The sequence below is a fragment of the Anser brachyrhynchus genome (assembly GCF_964034855.1).
Source record: "Anser brachyrhynchus genome assembly, chromosome: 23".
NCBI lineage: Eukaryota > Metazoa > Chordata > Aves > Anseriformes > Anatidae > Anser > Anser brachyrhynchus.
The window spans coordinates 5,494,233-5,510,492 of record NC_137716.1 but is presented as its reverse complement, the minus strand read 5'-3'; the positions used below and the strand labels follow the sequence as shown (position 1 = coordinate 5,510,492).

Below are 16,260 nucleotides of genomic sequence, written 5' to 3'. Positions count from 1 at the left end.
CAGCTCTCTGGACCCTGTCTGCACATCCAAGACAGTGTCTCTCAGCTCACATCGCCCCTCAATCATCTGTGTCCTTTTCCCTGCAGATATTGATGAATGTGACCGGCAGCCCTGTGGAAATGGGACCTGCAAGAACACGGTTGGCTCCTACAACTGCCTTTGCTTCCCTGGCTTTGAGCTAACACACAACAATGACTGCATGGGTGAGTTACACGCAGTCCCGACCACACGGGTAACGGGATGATTGGTGTCATCTGGCAAGAGCTGAGGGGCACTCCCTGGGTGTCACACAGTGGCATGCAGGGGGTGACTCTGGGTGCCACATGGCAGCTGTTATAAGAGTGATGGCTGAGGGTTACCTGTCAGTGGCTATGGGGGTAGTTGGATGTGTTACCAGTCAGAAATAAGGGGCTGGTGAAGGTGGTACACTCACGCTGTGCGTATCTCTTCCCACTGTTCTTGTCGTTTCCCTCCCACAGACATTGATGAGTGTTCCTCCCTGGTGGGGCAGGTATGTCGAAATGGTCAGTGCATCAATAGCATCGGCTCCTTCCAGTGCCTGTGCCAAGAGGGTTATGACCGGACCCCTGACGGGAAGAACTGTGTAGGTGAGTGTATGGGGAGCAGGCTAGTCCTTCTCAGTGAGTTACGCCGTATGCTGGCATGGCTGGCACGGTGTAGTGCTAAGAGACCCGGTCCCCAAGCTGGTCTACCTAAAGTGGTAGACTTGGTCTGCCCCAAGTCCTGTCAAGTCAAAGCATCGTCATTTGACTGCCAATGGAAAACTGGATTGGACCCCACTACATCTGCATCTCTGTTCCAGCGATGCCAGGAACAGTCATGCTAGTGCCTTTCAACCAGCTGAGACCTGCAGACAGAGAGGGCAAATATTGTCTTGTCCACGCTCCTAAAGCATGCAGAGTCGTACCAGCAATACCTTAAGAACTACCCTGCAAGCCAGGACAGGCTTTGCTTGAGATGGTCCCTGTGCTGGTGCAGCCCCTGGGGCTGCAGGGACAGACAGGCACGTTGTACCCTGGTTACTTATGTCCACCACACTGCAGAAAAGGTACCCTCCACCTGAATTCTCAGAGCTGCGCACAGACACTGCCATTGCTTATTTCCCCTCCTCTGCAGACATCAATGAGTGCGTGAGCCTGCCTGGGACCTGCTCCCCCGGCACCTGCCAGAACCTGGAGGGCTCCTTCCGCTGTATTTGCCCCCCTGGGTATGAAGTACAGAACGACAACTGCATCGGTAATGTTGGCTCTCTGCCTCCTCCATTCTTAGCACAGCATGTGGTCACCTTGGGCTATTCTCAGAGCAACCATATTCTTCCTGGGTGGCCTGGGGCATGCATCACCACCCCCAAATATCCTCTTGAAAGCAATTGGGCACAGAGCAAGGCAAGGCCTGCTGCCAGGACAGGAGAGGGTCAGTGGTTTTGCTGTACCCTGACCTCTTCAATTGTCCCATTTGCCCTGAAGGTGGGTTAAAGGGTAAGGCCAGGCTTTCCGTCCCCAAGAGGGGTGATGACCTGTGAGCAACAGAGCTCCCCAAACATCCTGACTTCACCTGCTTTTAATGCAATGAGCAAAGGAGTGACCTTTGGCTGCTCTGTAAGTAATGCATCTGCAATGGTCCCAGATATCAACGAATGTGAGGAGGAGCCCAACATCTGCCTCTTCGGGACGTGCACCAATACTCCTGGCAGCTTCCAGTGTGTCTGCCCTCCTGGCTTTGTGCTGTCTGATAACGGACGACGGTGCTTTGGTGAGTGTGGCTCTGTCTGCAGGGTGGTGAGGAAGTACAGGACATGGTAAACGTTAGGACAAGAGGGAACGGCCTCAAGTTGTGCCAGGGGAGGTTCAGGTTGGATATTATGAAAAATTTCTTCTCAGAAAGAGTGGTTAGGCATTGGAGTAGGTTGCCCAGGGAGGTGGTGGAGTCACCATCCTTGCAGGTGTTTTAAGAAGAGGGTAGATGTGGTACCTGGGGACATGGTTTAGTGGGCAATGTTGGTGGTAGGGGGATGGTTGGACTAGATGATCTTAGAGGTCTTTTCCAACCTGAATGATTCTATGGAACACAAACACCACAGATAGAGTCAGGAGCTGGCACAGCGCTATTGTTGCCTGCTGTGCCCCCTTAGGGGTGTGCTCAAGACAGAAAGTGTTGGGGGGAGAGGGAGGAAAGGAAGAGAGGCATGATAATAAAATATCCTGGTTTACCACCAGTTTATGCACAGCTCCAAGACAACTTGGTGTCTCTGAGCCAAAATTTAGGGGTGTGTGGGCTGCTCCCTTCCTCTGCAGCAGCACTGCCTGCCTCTAGAGCCATCCTGGACACAAGCGTCCAGAAGAGGACCTTCCTCATACTGAAAGGGAAAGGGGAGGATGGCATAACCACTGGATGTCTGCAATGACCTGTGCATCTCACTGTCCTTCCACAGACACTCGCCAGAGCTTCTGCTTCACTCGTTTTGACAATGGGAAGTGTTCTGTCCCGAAGGCCTTCAACACCACCAAGGCTCGGTGTTGCTGCAGCAAGATGCCAGGAGAAGGCTGGGGAGACCCGTGTGAGCTGTGCCCACAGGAAGGGAATGGTAGGAGTGCTGAGCCCCAGCTCCATGGGAGATGTGTCTGTGTGTGCCTCCAACGTGAGCAGTATGGGGAAAGTGTGCAGGTTAGGCCAGACAACCTGCAATGAGAGCTGTCCAGCAGAGAGGGCTCCTTCATCTCGGGAGTACTGCTTTGAAACCTAGTAGCCCTTACTAGACTGCAATATTCCCTGAGCCTCCAGCAACCATAGTCAGGTTATTGGGAAATGGATTGCTTAGTTCTGTTTTGGATATGCTCTTGTTTCTTGGTGGGACTTTAGATAAGGCAAAAGTATCTCAGTGCTTCCAGATGCGAGGTGGGCATAAGTGTTTCCCATACAGCTCTGAGGATGTAAGCATGTCTAAGCATATCTCACTTTTCTACTTTATTCCAGTTGCCTTCCAGGAGCTGTGTCCTTATGGTCATGGAGCCATCCCAGGCCCAGGTGACACCCGAGAAGGTAAGATCTGATCTAGGGATGAGAAGAAATGTGTCCTGTGGGTGTGAAGGACATCAGTGTAGAAGCAACCAAACTTAGGCTATCTGGAGAGTAGGGTTGCATCCCAGTGGCAGCAAGGGAGGGACGTAGGACTGGGTGCCCTCCCAAGCCCATTGTCTCTGCTCACCAGCCCTGGAGAAGACAGAGATGTTTCTGGCCACGCGCTCACATGAGGTTTTGTTGCCTTGGTTTCCCCTCTAGATGTGAATGAATGCTCAGAGAACCTGGGTGTCTGCATAAACGGGGCCTGCATTAACACTGACGGCTCCTTCCGCTGCGAGTGCCCCTTTGGGTACAACCTGGATTACACAGGAGTCAATTGTGTAGGTAAGGGTCTGAGTGGGAAGAACCGCTCCCTCTTGCATTTATCCTCCTGATGTCTGTGAGCATGCTCATGTGTGAAAAGAAAGATTTTTGAATTTACTTCTCCCCTGCCCCTTCCTTTTTTAACCCTGGCTCCTGACTTTGCTGGGCCTTTTTGAATGCTCTGCCTGCATCTTTCCTATGTAACTCATCCGCTTAACACAGTCCTGGCTTCCTTCAGATACAGACGAATGCTCCATCGGCAACCCTTGTGGGAATGGTACCTGCACCAACGTGGTGGGAGGCTTCGAGTGTGCTTGTGACGAGGGCTTTGAGCCAGGTCCCATGATGACATGCGAAGGTAACACTGCTGTGGGGTGAGAGGTGGGAGAAACCAAGTAAACACGTTCCTTCCTTCCACTATCCCTTTAGCTTGGATAACACTCTCCCAGCCAGATTTGGACTCTGCAGTCTTTCACTTACCGAAGTCATGTTACATTACTCCATCCTGGCTGGGAGATGTAAGGGAAGAGCTGAAGAGTTTGAACTTTCCGTGAGGAGCCCATGGGTTTCCTGCTCCAGCTTCCTTCCAAATGATGGATTTTGCTCAAACTTTAGGAGCCAGTCTGGCTGAGGCCTGGGAGAATGTTTCTCACAGCCAAACTGGCAGGGATCGCTGACATGTTTTTTGCTTTCTCTCTCACACAAGAGGGGTATTTCACCTGGGAAATCCCCAGCCAGTGAAGAATGGTGGACATGTAGGGCTGATGTAACGAGTCTTCTTAGCTCTCCTGGGACACGCTGCAGCTGTGGTCTTCTTGTCTTGGGTTGTTGGGGGTTAATGTCACATAGAAAAGTGTGAAGCAGATATCTGGGGAGTCTCTTTTGTCCTTTACAAGGTTTTTATTCTTCCCTGATGGTCCTTGCAGTCCCCTGCCTCTTTTCCATAATTCTCACACTTCTACAGACTCTCTGGGGCCAGCAAGTGCCTTATTCTCTTTGCTAAATCTGTGCCTAGCCCCAACAGTGGCAGTGATTCCCACAGGGTCCTTCATCCACCTGCCTCCGTAGCCACCTGTACACGAACTGGGTACCAATTGGGTACCCAGAAAATCACAGCCATATCTAGGCTGTGTTCATGTCCCCACTTCGTCACCGCCTGGGTGAGTGAGCAGCAGTCAGGTCAGCCTGGCTAGTCCCTACCTCCATGTACATCACAGCTGGTCCCCTTTGGCTTCCTCTGAGACCAGAGCCCAGGGTGAGTGCTGGAGGCCTACCTGAAGGCAGGAGCTGCCTCACCAAGGTCCTGTCTCCATCGCAGTTGCTCAGACACCACGCGTCTGTCCTTCTGCAAGAGCAGACCGTGACACGAAGCCTTGGTGAAGCCCAGAAAGTTCTCCTGAGATGCCTGCACAGGCAGAGAGTCTTCCTGGGGAGGTCCACTGACATTACTGTCCAGCTGATCCCATTCAGAGCACAGAGTCAAGCTCTCCCCTCTCTCCTGCCTCCCAGATATCAACGAATGTGCACTGAATCCCCTGCTCTGTGCCTTCCGCTGCATCAACACCTTTGGCTCCTACGAGTGCACTTGTCCATCTGGATACGCCCTCCGAGAAGACAGAAGGATGTGCAGAGGTAAAATACCCCTTCTGCAGCCATCTGGGCCCATATGGGTCCCACACGCTCCCAAGAGCCCGGCCCTTAGCCTGTTTCTGGTGCTGTACAGAGAGAAGGCAGGACTTCTGGGCTGGTGTCTCTTGGCTTGTGTTCACTCTCACATCTACCCTGGTGTCTGTGCTGTGTGCCAGCCAGCCTTGACCAAGGCAGTAGGGATTGACAGAGCACTGCAGATGTGAGCGCTCGGTCTTTAGGTGCCCCCACAGTGGTGTAGATCTGGAAGGATGAACACGGTCTCATGAAGTTCTCCCTTGCAGATCTGGATGAGTGTGTAGAGGGTCTGCACGACTGTGAGTCTCGAGGAATGCTGTGCAAGAATCTCATTGGCACCTTCATGTGCATCTGCCCACCAGGAATGCAACGCAGGCCTGACGGAGATGGCTGCACAGGTACCAAGGACCATGCTGGGAGGGTTTCCCAGTGGAGCTGTAGACCATCCTAGGTGGAGACCTGTAGCCTTCATTGATATCCTGTCAAACAAGTCCGTTCTGGGGTACCTCATGGGTCAGAAGTTCTTGTTTTATTAGATGCCTGCACACCCAAATCTCTGCTCATCAGTGGACCCATGTGTTCCAGCACAGGATGACACATTGCACCTAGTGTCCTTTCTCCTGATTTTTTCCATGTCTGTGTCAAGCCTCTTTGCACTGAGCTGCTTTTGGAAGGGCCAGTGCTGGCTAACCCAGACCTGTACAGTATTAGGTACAAACGGAATGCGTGTTGTGCCCAGATCCACTCCTGGTCTGGCAGCTTGGCCACTTGCAGGTGGAGAATGTGCAAACCAGGGCTGGGCACTCAGCCGCCCTGCTTTGAGGGAGGTCCAAGGAAAATGAATGTGTTTCTCAGCTGTCTGAGAATGTGGGAGTGTTCCTCAGGGATTGTGTGAGGGATTTTCAAACTGAGTGCTAGCATGGGAACTCATGGAAAGCTGCAGTTTGTCCTGGGCCTCACTGCAGCTCTTTATGGCTCCTTCCTTCCTAGATGAGAACGAATGTCGCACCAAGCCTGGAATCTGCCCCAACGGCCGCTGCATCAACACAGTGGGAAGTTACCGCTGTGATTGCAATGAAGGCTTTGAAGTCAGCCCCTCTGGCACAGAGTGTATCGGTAACTACCATGTCCTGGTGGGTCTTGAGCAGTCTCTTGTTAGCAGCAGGTGTCGCTTTTCAGGTGCTTCAGGATATCAGGATATCGGAGGGGAATTTGCCCAAGTGAATATTTGAAAATGTTGAATCACTTCATCTATACAGAAAGTGGGAGCTGCCATCCTCGGGTCAGGCTGCAATTTCAAGCAGTGCCAGAGAGTGTTTCTGAGTACAAGAGATGATAAAGTCTGTGAAAGGACTCTTGGAAAGGGTAGAGTCAGGGACTAGCCTGGACACCCAGGTCCCAGCGTGCAGGGAATGGCCTGGGTTGCCCCAGAAGACGGGTTGCTGGGGCATCAGCTTTGCCTTTCACATTGTCCAAAGCACCCTAGCTCCATGCTGGAATTGACACAGGCGGGTCAGGTTGCTCCGTTATCCTTGGTGCTGACATTGTCTCACATCCTGAACTTGTCTCCCCACTCTCTCTATCCAGACACCCGCCAGGGATTCTGCTTCACCGAAGTGCTGCAAACCATGTGCCAAATGTCCTCCACCAACCGCAACCTGGTCACCAAATCTGAGTGCTGCTGCAACAGTGGGCGCAGTTGGGGCCCCCAGTGTGAGCTCTGCCCCCTTCCTGGAACTGCCCAGTACAAGAAAATGTGTCCTCATGGTCCAGGGTACTCTACTGATGGGAGAGGTGAGCTGGGGGCCAAAGCAAATTTAGTGCAGAGAAGAGAAAGCAGAGACGTGGGTACAAGCAGAATTCCACTGGAAACTGTCTGGGACAGGTCTACACAGTGCCTGGAGCAGACAAGATGCCTCTGTGACATTATTTACAATTCCCTGCATGTAATCTCTGGCTCTCAGGGAGGGCCTGAGTTGCCCTGGCAGAGCGTAGTCACAGGAGCATGGGGTCCAAGGCAACATTGGCAGTAACGGGTCCTTCTCTCCCTCTCACAGACATCGATGAGTGCAAGGTACTGCCCAACCTCTGCAAGAATGGGCAGTGCATCAACAGCATCGGTTCCTTCCGCTGCCACTGCAGGCTGGGCTACACCGCAGACATCACAGGCACAGCCTGTGTGGGTAAGTCAGAAGAAGGAAACCCTTTCTTTCCCAGGAGGGTGACAGAGCACTGGAACAGGTTGCCCAGGGAGGCTGTGGAGTCTCCTCTGGAGATATTCAAAACCCTCCTGGATGCCATCCTGTGCAACGTGCTCTAAGTGACCCTGCCTGGCAGGGGGTTGGACTAGATCTGCAGAGGTCCCTTCCAACCTTGACCATTCTATGACTGTAATTTCTCCATACAGCCCTTGGCCTTGGCAGGCCTCCCTCTTCCCCTGCTTTTCAGCATGCAGAGAGGGTCCTGTAGCCCCCACCTGGGTCCTGGTCTCCACCTCTGTCCCTACTGCCCTGTGTATAGATGGCAGGGCTCTGCAGACTTTGTCCTATTGTATGGCAATACATCAAAGTCATCCCTCCCTGCTGTTTAACTCTTTAAAACCCAGGGTCCTTATTTTCTCCCACTGACTGCAGGGGTCACAGGGACATGGGGGTGCAGGGGGTGGGTGTGTGAAGAGATCCAGAGATGAAGGTTTGTGAGCAGCCAGACCTTTCACTGGCAGACCAACAGGCTCCAGCCAGCCTGAATGCCGCTTGGGGAATGTTGACATAAAAGGCACCCCTGGAATCATAGCTGCAGGTCTCTGGGAAACGATAGGAAATAGGAATAGGAAATGAGGAGGAGGAGGATGTGCCACACGTCCAGTATTGAGATGGTGTTCAGGACCATGCCAGCAGCATTGTCCTAGGTACAGAGTGGAAAAGAGGTCTCAGCTCCCAGAAACTAAGCTGTGTGTGAAGGGTAGATACGACCTTGAGCACCGGGTCAGGATTCTTCTCTGAACATCTGGGACCTTTCTCCAGCTCTGTGCCATCCAGCCTTGCTCGAAGTTATGGGCCGTTTTCAGAGCCCATTGCTGCCGCTCCCTGCAGGGCAGAGGTGACAGCACCCAGAAATAGGGGCCTGACCCCATCCCTGATGTTCCTAGCACTCAAGAGGAGCATACACCCGTCTCCTCAGCCAGGAGGGAACTGGGCAAGATGTCACTCAGGTACACCAGGTCACACCACATCATATGTCTGAGCAGGGAGGTGATTCAGCCCTTTTCCTTAGGAGATCTCATAGATTTATTGTGCTGGCTCCAACAGGGATGCTCCCTCAACGCCTCTGTCTCTGCTCCTCTGCTCACCTGCTTCCTGGAGAGTGGAAAAGATGCATTTGTCTGAGGCAGGGAGTGGGGACCCCATGCAAAAGATGCATTTGTCTTGGGACCCCATTCAGCAGCACAGCCTGTGAATGCTCTGTCTTGTGTCTCTCGAATCCAGATCTGGATGAATGTAACCAGTCCCCTAAGCCATGTAACTTCATCTGCAAGAACACAGAGGGCAGCTACCAGTGCTCATGTCCCCGAGGGTATATTCTACAAGAAGATGGGAAGATCTGCAAAGGTATTCACCCAGGAGAAGGAAGCAGCAGAGATCCTGTCTCATCTCTGACAACTTGGAGACTGCAAGAGCTGATTAAATGTGACAGACCAGTCAGGTCCTTTTGTTCAGACACAGGACAAGACTAGGGAAGGAGAAAGGTGCCCTACTGGACCCTCCTGAACTGATTTCATCCCTCTACAAACACTAGATATGTCTCATCAGGAAAAATATACTCCTTGCCCCTTCCTACAGATTGCACAGCATATTGCGAGCTGTGCTGAGTTCCTGGAGCCTTAATCCAGTGTGTATCCTACAAGTGGGTCGGGCATCTCAGAGTCACCATAAGGGCTCCTCCTTGTGCTGCCATCTGCCAGGCTGGGGCTTTGCCCACCTCTCCCAGTGCTGATATATCGGGCTGCAAGTAAGGTGGTCCGAGAGTCTGGGAGGGTCCGGGATTTGGGGCTTACAGGAGAGACAGAGAAAAATCTGGCTCCCAAATATGTCTGTATGCAATCGGAAGTCAAGGTAGTCGAGGTGGGGAGAGGCTACCTGGACTTGTGATTCTCATGCAAGAACTTTGTGTGTGCTGTTCTGAGGCTGGTCTGTGTCAGTTCCTGATCTGCCCAGGACCACTGTATATGCCCAGAACCACCATGTACATGCGGGTATCATTGACTCAGACACCAAAGATCAGCTATCTCAGTAAAATAAACTGAGACGCATGTTCTTATGCTTGTTACTTCAGACTTGGATGAATGTTCCACCAAGCAGCACAACTGCCAGTTCCTGTGTGTGAACATTATTGGAGGATTCAACTGCAAATGTCCCCCAGGCTTCACTCAGCACCACTCATCCTGCATTGGTGAGTAGAAGCATTCACTGCTATGCTGTGCAGCACCACAAGTGTGCCCAGGGGGTTAGCTTCAACCTCATCAGAGACTTACCTGCCCCTCTCCAGCCACCCTGGTACTGTGCATCTGACTTGTCTCTGTTACGGAGGTTTAGCTAAGTACCAAGATGCCAAGCAGCTGTCCGTAAAGCTGCGCTATCCTTGGGGCTGGACTTACAGGCAGCTGCCGGTGTTTTGCAGACAATAATGAGTGCACAGCTCAGCCCTCTCTGTGTGGAGCCAAAGGACAGTGTCTGAACACCCCAGGGAGCTACAACTGTGAGTGTCAGAAAGGATTCTCCTTGGACAGCTCTGGTGTCAACTGTGAAGGTGGGTCTTTGTCTCTGGAACTTTGACAGAAACGTGTTCCATGTGGAAGAGTTCCTAGTTCACTCACAGTCTCTAGGGTAGCTCTGCCCAGCCAAGAAGGGTTCACTCCTTACTGTGGGAGCCCAGAAATCCAGGAAAGGATTTGACCTGTGTCTCACTATGAGAGACCTCATGCTCCCCAAAAAAACACCAAGTGCTAAGCTAAAGGAAAGTCTGTGTTCAACGCAGGCAGCATGAGGCAGAACAAACTGATAATAGTCCAGGCAGACCAAAAGGCCGTAAAGCAAAAAATATCCAAGCAGAAGCTACAAGGGGATGTACATGGACCTTGGGACTGAGGGTTTTATTCAAGTCCAAGCCGCAGAGCTATAATTAGGCAGAAGAACCACCCACCTACATGCACACCCTGATGGATGCTGAGTCCCAGGCATGTACCACGTGCACATGGTCCCTGTGCGCCTGGTGCTGCCCACAGGACAGCAATTTATCTGACTGCTGTCTGTTGTGTTACATTGCTGCAGATGTGGATGAGTGTGATGGAAACCATCGGTGCCAGCATGGCTGCCAGAATGTGCTCGGAGGCTACCGCTGTGGCTGTCCCCAGGGCTACGTGCAGCACTACCAGTGGAATCAGTGCGTGGGTGAGTGTGGGATGAGGGCTCTTGGATACTGGAGCTGTAGGGTGTGGGAAAGAGCCTTAGCTTTGAGTCTCTCTCCAGCCACCCTGACCATCTCTGACGGTGGGTTCTGGGTTCATCTCTGCAAATCCAGCACTGCAGTTCCTGCCCTGCCCCAGAAGCAGGCCATGCCTTCACCCAGAATTGCTGCTCTTGCCCTGCCCCAGTCTCTGAACTCCCACTGCTTTTGATGCCAGCAGCGCTCTGTATTGAAGGGGAATGAAGGCAATCCTCTTCCACTGAGTTTCTAACTAGTTCTGCTGTCTTTGGGTGCAGACGAAAACGAGTGTTCCAGCCCTACTGCCTGTGGCTCTGCCTCCTGCTACAACACTCTGGGAAGCTTCAAGTGTGTCTGTCCATCTGGCTTCGATTTTGACCAGGCCTTCGGGGGGTGCCAGGATGTGGATGAATGCTCAGCAGGTGGCAGCCCCTGCAGTTACGGCTGCTCCAACACAGACGGAGGCTATCTCTGTGGATGTCCTGGAGGCTACTTCCGAGCAGGGCAAGGGTAAGAGAGCAGCCAGCAGGTCAGTGTTGGGGCACCTGGTATCTTTTCCATTAGGAAGATGCCAGGCACACTTCTGGGGGCACATTAACATGGGAATGTACCCACTCGTGCTTGCTGTTGTGACAGCACCAAGCCCACCCCTCTGTATCTTTTTGCCTAAATTTCCACACCAGATCCCCACAGGCCTTACTTGTACAAAGCAGATTGCACACACTCACACACCTTCACATATACTCCCGAGCTAGTAGACAGACAGGCCTGGCCAGCCACACATAACCCACAGGAGCTCAGGTTAATGTTGGGTGTTGGATTACCTTGGAGGTAATAGCAAAAACAGAAAGAAAGGAGGGAGCTCTGACTGTTGTGTCAGGGCCAGTTCCCTGAGAGGGAATCTCCTGAGCTGACTCTGCTGCAGGGAATTCTTAGACTTTGTTTAAGCATCTCTGGATAAAGCACATTTAAAGTGCATCTAGAGTGATGTTCAGAGGCTAGGACTCACCCACCTTGGCCCAGCTTTATCAGCAAGACTGGTAACTGGTTCTCACCCCAGCTCATCTCCAGTCTGGTTCTTGAGCCATTTTTGTAGCCTTGGATGCCTTTAGACTCAGGTGGATCCAGAACCTGGAACTGCTTCCTTGCAAGGACCCTCAGCACTATGCAGTTCCACCTCCTGCCCCAGGACTCGCTGTCTGTGAGTGACCAGCTTTCAGCATTATGAATCTTTAATAAGTGCAGCTGTGTGTCAGATGCTGTTCCAGCCCAGCCCAGCTTCACTTTGTGAAGCAGAGTGCTTGGGTGCTCTCTACTGACAGAGAGCAATCTCACACTTCTCTCCTGTGCTCTAAATCACTTTTAAGAGGTCCCTCCTGCTCTCTGTAGGGGTTGCAGGTAACCAGGTACCAGGCGATGGTGCCCGAACTCCACCACAATTTGTAGCTCAGGTCCCTGAGACTGGCAGCCAAGGACCTGAGGTGTGGGATGCATGTTTTGCAGTGTTGCCACAGGTGCAATCTAATCCAGGGTGCAAACAGATTAAACCTACTGCCTTATTAAATAAGATGTGGCCTGATCTCCCCCAGGCACGTACTGTACACAAGACACTGCACAAACCATGCAAGACATGAATCCCCTGTGTTTGTTTGGGTGCCACACGAAGAACCTGTGAGGGCAATGGTAAGATTTCTTTCCTGAAGCATGAATCTGAGATGGGTCTCTCTGCTCTTCTGCCACCAGACACTGTATTTCTGGCTTGGGTTTTGGGAAAGGTACCTACCTTCCTGCCCCCCAGGAAGAGGATGAAGACAATCTGCTCTCCCCTGAGACCTGCTATGAGTGCAAGATAAATGGCTACCCCAAGAGGGGTCGCCAGCGACGCAGCATCAATGGCACTGAGAGGCACCAGGTAAAAAATTTATGTCATCCTGGATGGAGTGGAGCAAGACAAGAGCTGAGTCACTTGGTGGATGGCTGTCTGTAGTGGATCCCATGCAGCGTGTCCATTCCTGTGGGGTTGTCTCAGTCTGAGGCAGAGATGCCAGCTCTCTCTGTACCTGCCTTCACTGAGTGCTTGGGTGTTTATGGAGACAACCAAATCCAGAGTTCCTGCAGAAATGGAAGACCGTTCACAATATATCAGAGGAGGGTCAGGACACTCTAAGTGACACACACTTGCGTGGTTTGGCCACAAATGGCTGGAGATGCATGCAACCTAGAAATAAGGCACACGTTCCCTTGCAAGAGGAGCTGATAGGGCAACAGGTCCAATAGGGCCATAGGGGACTATCAGTGCTTAGTGTTCGACTCCAGACTGGACCTGTCAGTCTAAATACGGGTTCTTCCTTGAAAGGAAGCTTTGGCCTCTGTCAACGGCTTGTCCAAGTTCACAGGCCTTCTCAGGACACATAGGACTTGGAGGCATTTTCAGGCCCCGAGCAAAATGCACATAGATTTATTGGAGCTTTCCCTGAAGATGAGGGCTGTGGACTCGCTGGTTTTGTCTCAGAGATACAGAGAACCACAAAACTCTTAGGGGACAGTAAGGACCATAGAAGTTGCACTCACTTCTCTGAGCTGCCTTGGGGTGGCCCATGAGGCAGAAACTCCTAAATCAAGTCTTTCTTTACCAGGCCATGAGCTTTTCTTGTTATCTGTAAGTAACATGTCTGGCTCCTTCCATAGGATCACACTGTGAACTTGGCCAGCATGGATGTGGATGCTCCTCTGTCCATGACGCTGAACCTCTCCGACCTGGCTCACAAGGAGCACATCCTGGAGCTTCTGCCAGCTGTGGAGCCCCTGGAGAACCGTGTGCGGTACCTCATCTCCCATGGGAATGAGGATGGCTACTTCCGCATCCACCAAAAAGAGGGGCTCAGCTACCTGCACCTTGGCCGCAAGAAAATAGTGCCTGGCACCTACTTGCTAGAAATCGTGAGCGTACCCCTGTACCGCAAGAGGGAACTGCAGAAACTGGAGGCCAAGAACCACCTCAACTACTTAGCAGGGGAGCTGGGCCAAGCACTGAGGATGAAGCTCGAGCTCCAGCTCTACTAACAGCCATGAGACCCACCCACCATACCGACAGTACAATCCTTAGCCTTGCCATCCACATCTGGAAACAACTGCCTTTTCTCTCGCTGCACCCCCTGCCACCACCTCCCCCACTGCACTGTACAACTGATGGGAAATGTCCCTCTGGGCTCAGCGCTCGCCTGGGCCGCACAGGGATTCTCCACTTCATGGGTTGCTTGGGTCAAAACCAAACCACACCACAAAAGATCTCATGAAAGCTTTGCCAAAGGTTCCAACCTTGTTAGCAGGGACACCCTCCCTGTGCTCAGCTCCTGCCTGTCTCCTTTAAACAAGATACTGTTGGTCTGAGCTGGCAAGAGCAGTACCACGGGGAAGCTGCCTGTCCTTCATGGTCACAGGCCATATAGCACCCCACAGCCCAAAAAAATGGGAGGAGGTCTGGGGGCAGCTTTGGAAGGAGCTACAACACAGTGTGATGTTAGTGCATTTCCCAACAGCTCTTTTTCCTTCTTTGCTTCTGCATTGTCATTGTGGTGCCGCAGAAACCCTTCCTTACCTACGACGGCTGCTCTGTCTCTCTCTCTCTCTGTCCTGTCCATGTCCTGTGGTCCTTTTAGGCTCCTCTGTCAAACTGAAAAGGTCACTGGTGAGTGAAGGGGCAGTTCAGATTGCTAACCTCACATCATGAAGCAGCCAGACCACAGAGAGGAAAGATCCTGTAGGGAACATAGGGTTCAGCGCACTACAGTGTGCTGAACATGTGCACTCCCTCCAAAGACTGGAGCTGGAAGGGTTTTTCCAGAGCTCCAGCAAGTCCAGGGGTTAGTGTGTCCTTATATAAGTGAGGAGGAGCTCTGGAGGAAGACAAATAATTGCACTGTTGAATGTGGTTGAACAAACTAAACTGGCAGGAGAAATGTCATGAGTCTGGTTCAGAGCATCTGGATCCTTCCCTTGCCAGAGGGATGGAGAATTTGAGAGCACTCTGCAGAGGCAGGTTTGCTGGCCATCACTGATGAGAATGTTTGAAAATCCTGTAAAAAAACATCCTACCATAAGGAGCAAGATGAGGGTGGGTGGGCTCTGCAGCCTGGCAGGGAGAGAGAGAGGCAGGGACAGTGAGGCTTTCATTTTCCAAACAGCCTTTGACTCTGAGCTCCCACATCTCTGTGACACCAGTGGTTACAACCAGATTCCCCTGAGTCAGGAGCACTTCTGAAAATGGGGACTGGAAGTCACTCCCTTCTGGTTATTACATACATCTTGGTCAGTCCAGCATAGCAACTGAAATACGCAGCCTTTGGTTAATGCAGACAAAGGAAATGCACTAAAAAGAGTCTGGAAAACATGAATTAAGAAAATTAAGGTCTCCCTGCTGCCTCAACTAGTCTGTCCAGACTGTTCTGTCCAGGTGGGCTTTTCTTCCTCCCTCAAGAGTGTTCTTCCCACAGCTGGTCTTTGCAATGCCATTTCCTAGTTTTGTATGAATCTGTTTTCAGTTCTGCATCGACGCTGTGCATCAGCAAAAGAAAGAAAGGTGCTAATTCACTCTGGTAACACACAAAACTACCTGATCGACAAATCTAAGGTGCTTTCAGAAGCTGGTGCTGGTATTGAATCATCAACGTGAGTGCACTGTATCCATCCACCCTTCCGTATTTATGTTTAACCACCAAAGTTATGATTGCTTGTTGTTGTGAGGAGTGCATATTCCTGTAGCTTTTTTGGTACTTGCGAGGAGGGGGATTGTTTTTTCCTGGTACGCTGCCACCACATGGGGTGGGGGAAGTGTATGTATACTGTATTTGGGCTAATGTCAAACTTGAAAACTCTTTTGTATAATGCAGCTCCAGACTCTGGTTTTGCAAGAGTTCCAGAGCTCGTGACAGGATGGGTGGCCTGATGTTTGAAATTTTTTTTGTTTGTTTTGTTTTGTTTTTTTTTATTATTATTATTATTTTTTGTTTTGATTTTGTTTTTCCAACAGGTGCTTTTTTTAAAAAAAAAAAAACTTTAATAATAATAAATTAGCAGAGATGGGTTTGTGTGTGTGTTTTGAGCCAAAACTATCAAATGAAAAAGCTCAAGGTTTCCTTCATTCCTCTCTGGTGTGGTGTTTTTTGTATTGACATTTCTTGCTGGATGTTTCTGGGAAGCATTGAAACTGAAACCTGTGCCCCCCTTGTCCTGCAGAGAGAGATGGCTCTTTGTGGAATTCCTTTTTGTATCAGAAGCAACTGCAACAATAAAATTATTTTGGGTTAAGTGGTTCTGAGTCTTCCTCTTAGTCTGGGCACGGCCGTGGTTGGTGGCAGCACTATGCCCCTCTGCTGGTTTCTCTTCTGTACTCTCAGCCTCACCCAGCTCTTCTACCCTTGCATAATTCAGCACCCCTGGGTACCCGTAGGGGCTTTGGAGGTCCCTCCAAAAGCCTCAGAGCAGAAGATAGCTGAGGGAGGCAGGACAGACACATTAACAATCTTACCTGATCCTTTGCTCTTGCTCCCAGAGGGAAAGGAGAATGATGCCAAAGGTCTGCGCCTGGAGACCAGACCTCTGGCAGAGGTCTGGAGAGGAGACAGAGGGCATGCAGGAGACTAGAAGGAGAGGGGAAGAGTTAGAGCCTACAGACATGTGGTGGGTCATGCAGGAGGGAAGTTGAAGGGG

General features: G+C 51.4%; 1 protein-coding gene across 3 annotated transcripts in view; it reads left to right on the top strand.

Moving 5' to 3' along the window:
- FBN3 (fibrillin 3) overlaps nt 1–15,858 on the top strand; it is a 116,915-nt gene extending 101,057 nt beyond the window's left edge. For all 3 annotated transcript variants that reach the window (XM_080566182.1, XM_080566180.1, XM_080566181.1), the window contains exons 46-65: nt 87–203; nt 480–608; nt 1,138–1,257; nt 1,648–1,773; nt 2,453–2,605; nt 2,995–3,060; nt 3,301–3,426; nt 3,644–3,763; nt 4,915–5,037; nt 5,337–5,468; nt 6,061–6,186; nt 6,658–6,864; nt 7,128–7,253; nt 8,556–8,678; nt 9,403–9,519; nt 9,748–9,876; nt 10,398–10,517; nt 10,830–11,061; nt 12,295–12,463; nt 13,240–15,858. In XM_080566182.1, coding sequence (XP_080422308.1) covers nt 87–203; nt 480–608; nt 1,138–1,257; nt 1,648–1,773; nt 2,453–2,605; nt 2,995–3,060; nt 3,301–3,426; nt 3,644–3,763; nt 4,915–5,037; nt 5,337–5,468; nt 6,061–6,186; nt 6,658–6,864; nt 7,128–7,253; nt 8,556–8,678; nt 9,403–9,519; nt 9,748–9,876; nt 10,398–10,517; nt 10,830–11,061; nt 12,295–12,463; nt 13,240–13,614 — 2,936 coding nt within the window. In that variant the 3' untranslated portion in view covers nt 13,615–15,858. The remainder of the gene's footprint in view (nt 1–86; nt 204–479; nt 609–1,137; nt 1,258–1,647; nt 1,774–2,452; nt 2,606–2,994; nt 3,061–3,300; nt 3,427–3,643; nt 3,764–4,914; nt 5,038–5,336; nt 5,469–6,060; nt 6,187–6,657; nt 6,865–7,127; nt 7,254–8,555; nt 8,679–9,402; nt 9,520–9,747; nt 9,877–10,397; nt 10,518–10,829; nt 11,062–12,294; nt 12,464–13,239) is intronic.
- The last annotated feature ends 402 nt before the right edge of the window (nt 15,859–16,260 follow it).